The 14,106-nt window shown below is 41.6% G+C and overlaps 1 protein-coding gene across 6 annotated transcripts in view; it reads right to left on the bottom strand.

Moving 5' to 3' along the window:
* The window catches only part of SNX4 (sorting nexin 4), a 79,669-nt gene that overhangs the window by 63,648 nt on the left and 1,915 nt on the right, over window positions 1–14,106 (bottom strand). For 2 of the 6 annotated variants that reach the window (XM_065539115.2, XM_074033257.1), the window contains exons 2-3: window positions 3,006–3,150; window positions 46–167 (exon numbers count right to left, since the gene is read on the bottom strand). The exons of 2 other annotated variants lie outside the window; for them this stretch is intronic. In XM_065539115.2, the coding sequence (XP_065395187.1) occupies window positions 46–167; window positions 3,006–3,062 (179 nt within the window). In that variant the 5' untranslated portion in view covers window positions 3,063–3,150. The remainder of the gene's footprint in view (window positions 1–45; window positions 168–3,005; window positions 3,151–14,106) is intronic. 2 more of the 6 variants (XM_005547921.5, XM_074033256.1) reach the window with 1 other exon arrangement.

The raw sequence follows: 14,106 nt of genomic DNA, 5'->3' as shown, positions 1-14,106 counted from the left end.
AAAAGCTTGCCGTCTACCTGCCCAGGTGTAATTTTCATCACCCACCTTGTTTCAATGAGGTAAGCGGTATATGTTTCTTGCATGTTCATGGCATTTCTTCCAGTTCGTTTTTCTGCTTCTGAAACACTGATTTCTATCTTCTTCAACCAAAAATTATTGTGTGTCATCTGGACAAAACAACAACAACAACAACAAAAAACTCTTTAAGATGGTACTGAAAAAAGCCTCAGCCACATAAATTAAACCCATTATTGGGTTTACATATTTCAAAATAGTTACTTATAGTTCTTGAGTTGCCAGGGGTTGCAAAATAACAGCAGCAAATGATAGCCTTTATCAACATACAAAAGTACATTAACTTTTCCAGAGGTATTTTATTTATATATGTATTTATTTTTATTTTTTGAGACCAAGTCTCACTCTGTCACCCAGGCTGAAGTGCACTGGTGCAATCTCGGCTCACTGCAACCTTCACCTCCTGGGTTCAAGGGATTCTCCTGCCTGTCTCCCAAGTAGCTGGGATTATAGGCATGCACCACCACGCTCAGCTGACTTTGGTATTTTCAGTAGAAACGGGGTTTCACCATGTTGACCAGGATGGTCTCGAACTCCTGACCTCAGGTGATCCACCTGCCTTGGCCTCCCAAAGTGCTGGGATTATAGGCATGAGCCACTGCGCCCGGCCTTCCAGAGGTAGTTTAAAAGGTACTATATGTTGAATGATTAAAATTTAGACATTTCATAAGTGACCAAGAATAATCTATAAAAATAGATAAGAAAATATCTTAAAAACACGTTAGACACAAAGGATTCTGGGAGGATAGTGAATAGGAAGCACCAGGAATCCATCTCCCCACCTAGATGACAACTGCACTGGCAGACCCTATCTGATGTAAGTATTTGGGAACTCTGGAGTCCAATAAAGGCTTGCAATCCCCAGGGGAAGGCTTGGATGACAAAATGTGGTTACTTTCAATCAATTTCAGCTACCTATCCCTTAGTGCCTAACAGGCAGCTGTGCAGCATTCCTGGAACAGCCTGATGAAGCCAGGGTAGGCAAAAAGGGCCTTTTTCTCCAAACATCCATGATCTGTCCTCTGATCACCAACTGCTTCTTCTAAGAGGCACAAAGAAATAGTGGCCACTGCTGTTGCTCCTCCCCACAGTGTTGCAAGCCTCCTGTCCTGGCTGAAGTGACTTCCAGGGGATTCAAAAGCCAGCATCCTGTTTTTCCTCCCTTCATTTTTATTTTGACCCTCTTTTGTAAGCCAGACATTTAGCCAGGTGTGGTAGTGCGTGCCTTTAGTTCTGGCTACCAAGGAGGCTGAGGCAGGTGGATCAGTTCAGCAAAGGAGGTCAAAACTAGCCTGGGAAACATAGGAAGACCTTGTCTCTCAAAAAGAAAAAATTGGACATTTAAGAACAACTGGATAGATGAGGACAATTAGAAAATAATCATACATGCCCAGGAAAAGGCTCAAGCTCAGGAAAGATCTCTAAAGACTTTAAGTTTACACCTCTCTCAGGCTGATCTTTGGCATGGAGACAGTCTACAGCAATTAAAAAATAAATAATAAATAACAAAAACAACAACCCCCAGGGTAGGAGAAGAATTTGATGTCCAGAGTTACCACATTATTACATGCAAATGCCTAGTTTTCAACAACAAAAAAATCACAAGGCATATAAAGAAACAGCGTGGTATGAACCCTTCAGAGGGAAAAAATACATCAACAGAAACTGCTCCTGAAAAAGACATGATGACAGATCTACTAGAAAAAGACTATCCCTTTACCCCCTTTTTCATTTCTTTTTTCTTTTTTTTTTTTTAGACAGAGTCTAGCTTTGTCACCCAGGCTGGATTGCTGTGGTGCAATCTCAACTCAGTGCAACCTCCGGCTCCTGGGTTCAAGCGATTCCTGTGCTTCAGCCTCCTGAGTAGCTGGGATTACAGGCGTGTGCCACCATACCGGGCTAATTTTTTTTTTTTTTTTGAGACAGAGTCTTGCTGTATCGCCAGGCCGGAGTCCAGTGGTGCGATCTCAGCTCGCTGCAACCTCCACCTCTGGCTTCAAGGGATTCTCCCGCCTTAGCCTCCAGAGTAGCTGAAACTACAGGCCATGTTGTCCAGGCTGGTCTTGAAGTCCTTGGCTCAAATGATCCACAAGCCTCAGTCTTCCAAGCTGCTGGCATTACAGGCAGGAGCTACCATGCCTGGCTGACAAAGACTTTAAAGTAATCATCTTATAGATGCTCAGACAACTTAAAGGAAGATGTGGAGAAAGTAAAAAAAATGATTAAAAAAAAAAGATGTATGAACAAAACAGAAGTATCAGTACAGAGACAGAAAACTTAAAAAGAAACCAAAAAGTGGCCGGGCATGGTGGTTCACGCCTGTACTCCCAGCACTTTGGGAGGCTGAGGTCAGGAGTTCAAGACCAGTCTAGTCAACATGTTGAAACCCCGTCTTTACTGAAAATATAAAAACTAGCCGGGCGTGGTAGTGGGCACTTGTAATCCCAGCTACTCAGGAGACTGAGGCATGGAGAATTACTTGAACCTGGGAGGCAGAGGTTGCAGTGAGCAAAGATCATGCCACTGTACTCCAGCCTCGGTGATAGGGCAAGAAAAAGAAAAAAGAAACCAAAAGAAATTCTGGAGCTGAAAAGTACAGTAACTGAAATTAGAAGTTCACTAGAGGGGTTCAAAGGCAAATTTCAGCAGGCACAAGAGAGAACTGGCAAACTAGAAGACAGGAGAATGGAAATTACCAAGTCTGAGGAACAGAAAAAAGAGGGAAGCAAAGTAAACAGAGCTTAAGGGAGAAGCAGGACACCATCAAACCAATATGTGCACTCTGGTAGTAAGGAGAGGGAGAGAGAAAAAGGGGAAGGGGCAGTATCTGAAGAAATAATGTTAGAAAATTTCACAAATATGATAGAAGAAATGTATATAAACATCCAAGAAGCTTGACAAAATCCAAAATAAGATGTTTACTGAGACACCTTATAACTTTTCAGAGACAGAATCTTGACAGCAGCAAGACAGAAGCAACTGATCATATATAAGGAATCTTCAATAAGGTTATCAGCAAATTTCTCATCAGAAATTTTGGAGGCCAGAAGACAGGGAGCTGGTATCTTCAAAGTGCTAAAAAATAAAAATAACTGTCAATCCAGAATCCTATATCTAGCAAACTGTCCTTCAAAAGTGTAGGAAAAATTAAGACATTCCCAGAGGCAGGAGAATCGCTTGAACCCAGGAGGCAGAGGTTGCAGTGACCCAAGATTGCGCCACTGTAACTCCAGTCTGGGCAACAGTCAGGCTCTGTCTCAAAAAAACAAAACCAAAAAAATAATGAAAACGAAATTATAAAAATAAGTCAATTTACAATAGCATCAAAAAGAAAAAAATACTTGGGAATTAAGGTGGTAAAAGACTTGTACAATGGAAACTAAAACATTGCTAGAAATTAAAAGAAGATAAATAAATGAAAACACATCCCATGTTCATGATTTGGAAGATTTAATATTATTAAGATATCAAAACTATCTAAAGCACTCTATATATTCAATGCAACCCTATGAAAATCCCAATGGCATTCTTTGACATTCTTTGCAGAAATAGGAAAACTCATCCTAAGAGTCATATGGAATCTCAAGGGACCCCAAATAGCCAAAGCAATCTTGAAAATGAAGCATAAGGCCGGGCGCAGTGGCTTATGCCTGTAATCCCAGCACTTTGGGAGACCAGGGTGGGCAGATCACGAGGTCAGGAGATGGAGACAATCCTGACTAACATGGTGAAACACCGTCTCTACTAAAAATACACAAAATTAGCCGGGCGTGGTGGCGGGCACCTGTAGTCCCAGCTACTCAGGAGGCTGAGGCAGGAGAATGGTGTGAACCCGGGAGGCGGAGCTTGCAGTGAGCCGAGATCACGCCACTGCACTCCAGCCTGGGCGACTGAGCGAGACTCTGTCTCAAAAAAAAAAAAAGGGGCCAGGCGCGGTGGCTCACGCCTGTAATCCCAACACTTTGGGAGGCCGAGGCGGGCGCATCACAAGGTCAGGAGATCGAGACCACGGTGAAACCCCATCTCTACTAAAAATACAAAAAATTAGCCGGGCGCGGTGGCGGGCGCCTGTAGTCCCAGCTACTCAGGAGGCTGAGGCAGGAGAATGGCGTGAACCCGGGAGGCGGAGCTTGCAGTGAGCTGAGATCGGGCCACTGCACTCCAGCCTGGGCGACACAGCCAGACTCCGTCTCCAAAAAAAAAAAAAAAAAAAAAAAAAAGAAGAAAAGAAAATGAAGCATAAATCTGGAGGACTCATACTTCCTAGTTTCAAAACTTACTACAAGGCTACAGTAATAAAAACAATATGGTACTGGCATAAAGGCAGGTATATAATGAAATCGAATAGATAGTCCAGAAATAAACCCTCGAATATATGGTCAATTTTGTGACAGGACAGTTCGATGAGAAAAGGACAATGTTTCCAACAAACAATGCTGGGAAAACTGAATATCCACATACAAAAAAATTATATTGGACCCTTACCTAACACCCTACACAAAAACTAACTTCAAATGGTTCAAAGACCCAAGCATAAAACTCTTAGAAGAAAACACAGGGCAAAAGTTTCAAGACATTGGATGTGACCATGGTTTCTTGGATATGACACCAAAGGCACAGGCAGTAAAAGAAAACACTGGCAAATTGGACTTCATGAAAATGAAAAATGTCATTCATCAAAAGACAGTGTTAACAGGCCAGGTGAGGTGGCTCATGCCTGTAATCCCAGCACTTTGGGAGGCGGAGGCAGGAGGATCACTTGAGGTCAGGCGTTCAAGACCAGCCTGGTCAACATGGCAAAACCCCATCTCTACAAAAACACAAAAATTAGCCAGGTGTGGTGGCATGTCTGTAATCCCAGCTGCTTGGGAGGTTGAGGCAGGAAAATCGCTTGAAACCAGGATCCAGAGGCTGCAGTGAGCCAAGATCACACCACTGCATTTCAGCCTGGATGACAAAGCGAGACTATGTCTCAAGAGGAAAAACAAAACAAAACAAAACAAAAATGAGACCAGCCTGACCAACATGGAGAAATCCCATCTCCATGAAAAATACAAAATTAGCCGGGTGTGGTGGCACATGCCTGTAATCCCAGCTACTCAGGAGGCTGAGGCAGGAGAATTGCTTGAACTCAGGAGGCAGAGGTTGTGATGAGCCAAGATTGCACCACTGAAACTCCGTCTCAAAACAAAAACAAACAAACAAACAAACAAAAGGACAGTATTAGAGTAAAAAGCAACCCAAAGAATGGAAGAAAGCATTTTCTCTCATGGATCCAGACTATTTAGGGAACTCCCAAAACTCAACAACAAAATACAACCCAATTCCGCCAGGCACGGTGGCTCATGCCTGTAATCTCAGCACTTTGGGAGGCCAAGGCGGGTGGATCACCTGAGGTCAGGAGTTCGAGGCCAGCCTAGCCAACACGGCAAAACCCTGTCTCTAATAAAAATACAAAAAATTAGCTGGGTGTGGTGGTGGGTGCCTGTAATTCCAGCTACTTGGGAGGCTGAGGCAGGAGAATCGCTTGAGCCTGGGAGGCAGAGGTTACAGTGAGCTGAGATCGCGCCACTGCACTCCAGCCTGGGTGACAGAGCAAGAATATGTCTCAAAAAAAAGAAAAAAAATATATATATATATATATTATATATACAACTCAATTCAAAAATGGAAAAATGGGCAAAGGACTTGAATAGATATTTTTCTGAAGAAGCACATGAAAAGATGCTCAACATCACTCATCATTAGGTAAATGCAAATCAAAACTACAATGAAATACTGTCTCATTAGAATGGCTACTATGAAAAACAAACATTAGGAAATAAGTGTTGGTGAGGATGTGGAGAAATTGGAACCCTTGTGCCCTATTGGCGGGAATGTAAAACGGTGCAGCTGCTATGGAAAACAGCACAGTGGTGCCCCAGAAGATTAAAAATACAATTACCATATAATCCAGCAATTCCGCTCCTGCCAAAAGAATTAAAAGCAGGGTCTCAAAGAGATATGTGCATATCCATGTCATGGCATCATCATTCACAATAGGTAAAATGTGGAAGCAACGCAAATGTCCATCAACAGATGAATGGATTTTTTAAACATGATATATACAAACAATGGAATACCATTCATCCTTAAAAGCAAAGGAAATTCTGTCATATGCTACAACATGGATATATATCTTGAAGACATTACGATAAGTGAAATAAAACAGTCACACAAAGAGAAATACTGTATGATTCCACGTATATGAGGTACTTGGTAATCAAAATCGTAGACAGTAGAGTGATGGCTGCCAGCAGCTGGGGCAGGGGGAAACAGGTAGCTGTGGTTTAATGGGTATGACTTCAGTTCCACAAGATGAAAAGAGTTCTGGAAGCTGGTTTTACAATGTATGTGAATGTACTTATGATTGAACATTTTTAAACCATCAAGATGGTAAATTTTATATCATATATATTTTAACACATTTTTTTGTTTGTTTTTTGAGACAGAGTTTCGCTCTTATTGCCTAGGCTGGAGTGCAATGGGGCGATCTCGGCTCACCACAACTTCAGCCTCCCAGGCTCAAGCGATTCTCCTCCCTCAGTCTCCTGAGTAGCTGGGATCACAGGCATGCACCACCACCCCCAGATAATTTTGTATTTTTAGTAGAGATGGAGTTTCTCCATGTTGGTCAGGCTGGTCTCGAACTCCCGATCTCAGGTAATCCACCCACCTCGTCCTCCCAAAGTGCTGGGATTATAGGCGTGAGCCACCGTGCCCAGTTTAACACAATTTTTTAAACTGAAGAATAAACACATTCTAACAAATATGAATGATCCTAAATATTGATATCTAATTTGGGGTTTAACCAAAATCAAATCTCTCTCTCTCAAAAGTCAAATACTATACATATGCCAAAAGGCAAGATTATCAGCAGTCAGCATAATTTTTTTTTAAACAATCAGGAGTCATATTAAACTTTAAATTCACCTAAACTTTTGACAGTGGTTAATAGGCTCCACCCTTGAGGCAGCAGAGTTTTAAGAAGAGCAGACTCCTTTCTTTTCCCACTAGAACATCTCAGGTCTACACCAAAAGGTGAAAAAGAACACTAAACACACCACAGGCAGCCCCTACCTAGGCCGTAGGTCTGAGAAGTGCATCACTGCAGAAAGGTTTCAAATACACCCAAACTAACTCCAAGTCTAAACAAGGAAGAGAAAGTGAGACCACAGGATAACTGCTATGCTATGGCTTTTTTTTTCTTCTTTGCTCACTGTCAAAACTGTGGGTTTTAACTTAATTTAAAATATTGTACTGCATTATAATTGGGGTGTTTTATGAAGGAGAGATAAAAGTAGAAACTAAGTGCAGCAAAAGGTGAAAGAAAAAGCTACACATATCAAATTAAACCCATCCACTATAAGGTCTGAAAGAGGTCTGTGACAGTGCAAAGATATGAATCAGCAATGAAAACAGATGATACACTACGGAGCTCTCCCAAAAGGTACAGGAAAAATGCGGACGAAGGTAAAAATCCTAAAAGGAGATAAAAAGAGTCAACCCAATGGGTTGAAATCATCAGCCAATAAAAACAAATCATTCAGTCCTCAAGGCATTTTTATAAAATGTAAGTTTTTATATATTTATGTACTAAGACAGAAAATAAGAGAGCAGGAAATCATCAACCAAAAGAAAGCTCAAGAAATCACCTAAGCACAAGCCACTCAACATCAGGGTTGGTTATGAAGCCCTCACTGGTTGACACATACATATATATGTATTAATAATATGTTCTGGCCACAGCCAAGCATTTTGATTTACCATCTGCTCCAGTGACAAATTCCCTGAATTCTGAAAGCACATCCTGATAAAGCAAGTTATTAATATCTCCCCAGTCAAAAAGATAACACATATGAAACATAAACCGACCCTGTCAGTAACCCAGTTACAAAGAAGAAAAAAAAATAAAAGCATAAAATTGGCTAACATAAAAGCTAAAGAATACAAACAGGCACACAACAACAATACCAGTAGGGTTGGTAGATGATATAAAATTACTTAAATCGTCAGTATTAAAGCACAGAACAGTGCCAAGAATAACACAACTGAACACCATAATTGTTAAAAGGACACATTCAACAGATTTAAAGATGGACTGCCCTGTTGAATGGCAGATGAGACCAGGGACCTTTTAAAGAGAGACCTAATTTTTATTTTATTTTTAAATATTATGTGTAGAGACGAGGTCTCACTGTGTTGCCTAGGCTGGTCTCAAACTCCTGGGCTCAAGCAATCCTCTCACCTCAGTGCAGGGTCAACAGTCACAACAACTTTTTTTTTTTTTTTTTGAGACAGAGTGTCACCCAGGCTGGAGTGCCAATGACTCAATCCTGGCTCACTACAAGCTCTACCTCCTGGGTTCAAGTGATTCTCACGTTTCAGCCACCCAAGTAGCTGGGACTACAGGTGTGTGCCACCACACTCAACTAATTTTTGTTATTTTTATTAACCGTAGATATGGGGTTTCGCCATGATGGCCAGGCTGGGCAAGTAATTTAGCCTGTCTGTGCTTCAGTTTCCTCATCTGGAAAACAGAGATAATAGTACCTGCAATAAATGGAATGTTTGTGTCCTCCTAAAATGTATATGTTAAAATCCTAACACTCAAGGTAATGGTATTAGGATGTGGGGCCTTTGGAAAGATTAGGTCATGAGGGTAGAGCCCTCCTAAGTGGGGTTAGTGCCCTGATAAAAGAGACCCCAGAGAGTTCCTCTCCTCCTTCCACCATGTGAGGACACAGTGAAAAGACAGCCTACAATGAGCCAGGAAGCAGCCCTCACCAGTCACTGAATCTGCCAGTTCCTTAATCCTGGACTTCCCAGCCTCCAAGACTGTAAGCAATTCACTGCTATTGTTTATAAGCCACTCCGTCGGTGGTACCTTGTTATAGCAGCCCGAACAGACTAAAGACAGTACCTAATTCACAAAGTCATTGGGAATATTTAATGGGTTAATGCATATCAAGAGTTTTTAAAGTTGCCTGGCTCACAGCAAGAGCTCAAGTACTACTTTTCCGCCATTATTTTTAGATTTAAATTTTCTGATGATGAAAATTATACATGCTAAATGTACAAACACTGAAAAAAATGAAGTAAATGTAAATCATCTGTATCCCACAACCCAGCGCTAACCACTGTTACTATAACAGTATACTTCCTTATCACCTTTTTTCTAGGTGTGATGCGTCTGTGTTACTGAAACAGGTCAGAGAGCTAAGGATAAGAAGCACCTATGGAAATGACTTCCCTCTGGGGCTCTGTCTACCCTGATCAGAGGTAGCTGGTACTAGGTTAAAAATGACGTGTTAACTGATAGTGATGCTTACCCTAGCCGTAAATAACTTAGTTCTGGCTGCTATAACAAATGACCATAGACTGGGTGGTTCGTAAACAACAGAAATTTATTGCTCACAGTCCTGGAGGCTGGGAAGACCGAGATCAAGGAACGGGCAGATTCAGCGAGGGTCTGCTTCCTGGTTCACAGACAGCTGTGTTTCACTGTCTTCATATGGCTGGAAGAGAGGAGATTTCTGGATTTTTTTTTAATAAGGGCACTAATCCCACTCACGAAGTCTCCATCCTCATGACCTAATCACCTTCCAAAGGCCCTTCCACCAAACACCATCACAATGGGATTAGGTTTCAACATATGAATTTTGGGGAGACAGAAACATCCAGTCCAAAGCAATAACTAAGAAAAACACGGTTATAATATATGGCCTGTTCTCTTGTGCTTTTTTCTATAAAAATACTTTTAAAATAACAGCACAGCTATTCAGAAAACATTAATTTTTATTTAAATTACAACAATATGTTAAGTTTGAACAGCGTTCCAAACTGAGTAACACATTCATGGTTCATGAAATTAATCTGGTGGGTTGGGACCAACACTTTTTTTTTTTTTTTGAGACCGAGTCTCGCTCTGTCACATAGGGTGGAATGCAGTGGCATGATCATGGCTCACTGCAACCTCCGCCTCCTAGGTTCAAGCAATTCTCCTGCCTTAGCCTCCCGAGTAGCTGGGATTACAGGCATGTGCCACCATGCCTGGCTAATTTCCGTATTTCTAGTACAGCTGGGCTTTCACAATGTTGTCCAGGCTGGTCTCAAAACTCCCCACCTCAGGTGATCCGCCCGCTTCAGCCTCCCAAAGTGCTGGGATTACAGGTGTGAGCCACTGCACCTGGCCTCCAAAACCTTTTTTGACACAAGGTCTTGCTCTGTCACCCAGACTGGAGCACAGTGACATGATCACGGCTCACTGCAGCCTCAACCTCCATGGTTCAAGTGATCCTTCCACTTCAGCCTCCTGAGTAGCTGGGACCAAAGGCGGAGGTCACCACACTAGGCTAACTTTTCATTTTTTGTAGACTGGGTCTCAAGAGATGTGCCTCAGCCTCCTAAAGTCCCGAGATCATAGGTGTGAGCCACTGCATCCAGCCCAATGTTTCTTTTTAATTTAAAAATATAGAAAAGAAAAATATCAGAAAGTATTGCATGAAGTAATGGCTAAGTATTTGTAAACGTGGTTAATTATCATATTTTCATTGTGAGGATTAAATATTACAAGGAAAATCAATTAGGGGCTATTAAATAGTTGTTGAGCGATTAGATAAATGGGGTAGTTTTGGGATCTAATGAAAGTCTTCTCTGTGCTTTTAGTCAGTTTCTAATGAAAGCTCTCCTGAAATAATAATCACATACTAAAGTATGTGTATGCTGATTATGACGTAAAAGTGTATTTTGTTTTGGGAGGCCAAGGCAGGAGGATTGCTTGAGGCCAAGAGTTCGAGACCAGGCTGGCCAAAATGGCAAAACCCCATCTCTACTAAAAAAAAAAAAAAAATACAAAAATTAGCCAGACGTGGTGACACGTGCCTATAGTCCCAGCTACACGGGAGGCTTGGGCAGGAGAATCGCTTGAACCCGGGAGGTGAAGACTGAAGTGAGCCGAGATTATGCCACAGCACTCCAATGTGGGCGACAGAGGGAGACTCTGTCTCAAAAAAAAAAAAAAAAAAAAGTATTTTGGGTTGGGCATGGTGACTCACGCCTGTAATCCCAGCAATTTTGGTGGCTGAGGTGGGAGGATCACTGGAGCCCAGATGTCTGAGACCAGCTTAGGCAACACAGGGAGATCTTGTCTCTACAAAAAAATAGAAGAAATTAGCCAGGTATGGTGGTATGTGCCTGTAGTTCCAGCTATTCCAGAGGCTGAGGTGGGAGGACTGCTTGAGCCTAGTAGGTCAAGGCTGCAGTGAGCCGTGATCATGCCATTGCACTCCAGCCTGGGCAACAGAGCAAGACTTGGTCTCAAAAAAAAAAAAAAAAAAAAAAAAAAGAATATGTATTTTGTACTGTGAGTCACCTTCAAAAAACGAGAGCCACTGAAGTAGAAAATGATTTTTAAAAATTCTTTTAAAAATAGGGGATGCGTGCTGTGGCCACTCTTGTAATTCTGGTGCTTTGGGAGGTGAAATGGGAGGATCACTTGAGCCCAGGAGTTTGAGAACAACCTGGACAACAAAGTGAGATCTCTTCTCAATCAATCAATAAAAAATTACTGAGTATGATTTTACCATCTGCTGCTAAAGTGATGAATTCTATAATTATGCCTATAAGCTTTCTCTTCCTTTTTAATATTATCCTTACCCACAGAATGCCTGAAAACTTACTCACAATCTGGTCTACTCCACTTAGTTCTCTGGTGCCAATCAGTGAAGGTATTCAATGTGCACCGGAATTTTTAACCACCAGCTGTTCAATCACTCTGCTCCGTCAGCATTCCCAGGTCTACAGCACTCTCCCTAAAAACTACTTATGAATTCCTCAGGTAATGGGTTTTCTCTGGCAAATACTGTAAATGTTTTTTTCTCTGGCAAATACCTATCTGTTAACTGCCAACTCAATGGAATCTAAAAAAGTACTCTGTCCTCCACTCCCTTGCTATTTCCTCTCCTTCTGCTCAGGGTAATTACTACTTTCTTAGAGAATGAATTCCCTTCTCATATTTTCCATTTTCCAAATTATTTTAAATAGAACTGACTATAGCTTTAAAAAATTGTACAGAAAAAGAGCTTACATAGAACTTACATAGAGTTTAAAGAATCCCGATTAGTGGTGTTAAAACCAGAAGGGTCTTGCGACTTTTTGGCAGCGCAGTTTCCACAACCTCTTGGGGTAGGATAATTAGTATAAATTACTCTCCCTCTTAAAATCTACAGTCAAAAATAAGGCTGGGCCGGGCGCAGTGGCTCACGCTTGTAATCCCAGCACTTTGGGAGGTCAAGGTGGGTAGATCACTTGAGATCAGGAGTCCGAGACCAGCCTGGCCAACATGGTGAAACCCCTCTTTACTAAAAATACAAAAATTAGTCAGGTGTAGAGGCACAGGCCTTTAACCCCAGCTACTTGGGAGGCTGAGGCACAAGAATCACTTGAACCCAGGAGGCCGAGTTTGCAGTGAGCCAAGATCCTGCTACTGCATTCCAGCTGGGGCCACAGAGCAAGGTTCTGTCTCAAAAAAGAAAAAAATGGTGGTTAAGCAAGCTTTTTTTTACATCTCCGAACACTATTTGCCTAGACATATTTGTAGTTAAAAAATGGATAAATCAACACATCTTTCAAACCTTTTTTCCTCTTCAAAATTACAACTTAGGCTGGTCTGAAGATAGTAAGTTCTCTCAATTTACTTTCACAATCAGTTACAGATCAAACTCTTTGTTCTACTCTTTTCCCCCTTCTCACTACTGCACTTGACTAGTCTAAAAAATTACAACTTAGTGTTAACTACACTAAAAATTTAAAACACAATATTGGAACAATGTACAAGACTACGTTAAACTTTTTTTAATGAAGCAAAATGGCTTAATGGAAAAAGCACTGATTTCAATGCCAGGTGAACCTAGATTCACATCCCAGCCATGCTACTGACTAGCTTGTGACCACGGTCAAATTACTTCTCTCTGAGCCTCTGGCTGGTTCCATTTACCCATCTATTGGAAGTAATTTTGAGAATTAAATGAAAAGTAGAGCCCCACTGCGCACAGCACACACAAAACTAATTTACTTTTCTGCCCAGACCACATTCCTATCAGTAACAGCTACAATGAGGCCATAAAAGTATAACAGTAATTCTCAACTGAAGACAGACTGAGTGAGAGAGAGTATAGAGAGAGGTGAAGGGATGTGAAGACCTTCAAAGGATGGGTTTTTAGTTTGATTTTCTCTTTGAGGGGAGAAGAGGGGAAGGGAAGGAATGCACTGAATGTATGTTTGTTTAAACACCTAGTAATTCTGAAATATTTGCCCAAATAGCTTGTGTCTCTTTATGAATTACTAAATTAGGGAGTTGTTTTAAGAAACCACATAGGCCGAGCACAGTGGCTCATGCCTGTAATCCCAGCACTTCAGGAGGCTGAGGCAGGCGGATCACCTAAGGTCAGGAGTTCGAGACCAGCCTGGCCATCATGGTGAAACCCTGTCTCTACTAAAAACACAAAAATTAGCCGGGCATGGTGGCACGCACCTGTAATCCCAGTTACTCAGGAGGCTGAGGCATGAGAACCGCTTAAGCCTGGGAGGCAGAGGTTTGCAGTGACCCGAGATCATGCCACTGCACTCCAGCTTGAGTGACAAGTCAAGAGACTGCTCAAAAAAAAGGAATAAAAATGTCAGGAAATAGTATGTAACTACAACTTACACTGTATAATAGCATCCCTGGGTTTCAAATATTTAGAACTATATATACACAGTGTCCTTTTAATTAATAAGAGACATATATAATGTCTTTTAAATTAACATAAACAGATTTTATATTGTAATTGCAATTTCATATTAATTAAATACCTAATGGCAGGGTGTGGTGGTGTGTACCTGTAGTCCCCGCTACTCAGGAGGCTCAGGCAGGAGGACTGCTTGAACCCAAAAGTTCAAGGCAAGTCTGGACAACACAGAGATACCTCATCTTTACCAAAAAAAACAAAA

Source organism: Macaca fascicularis, chromosome 2 (genome assembly GCF_037993035.2).
Source record: "Macaca fascicularis isolate 582-1 chromosome 2, T2T-MFA8v1.1".
NCBI lineage: Eukaryota > Metazoa > Chordata > Mammalia > Primates > Cercopithecidae > Macaca > Macaca fascicularis.
Note: the sequence above shows the minus strand (reverse complement) of the source record. Positions and strands in the feature narration are given on the sequence as shown.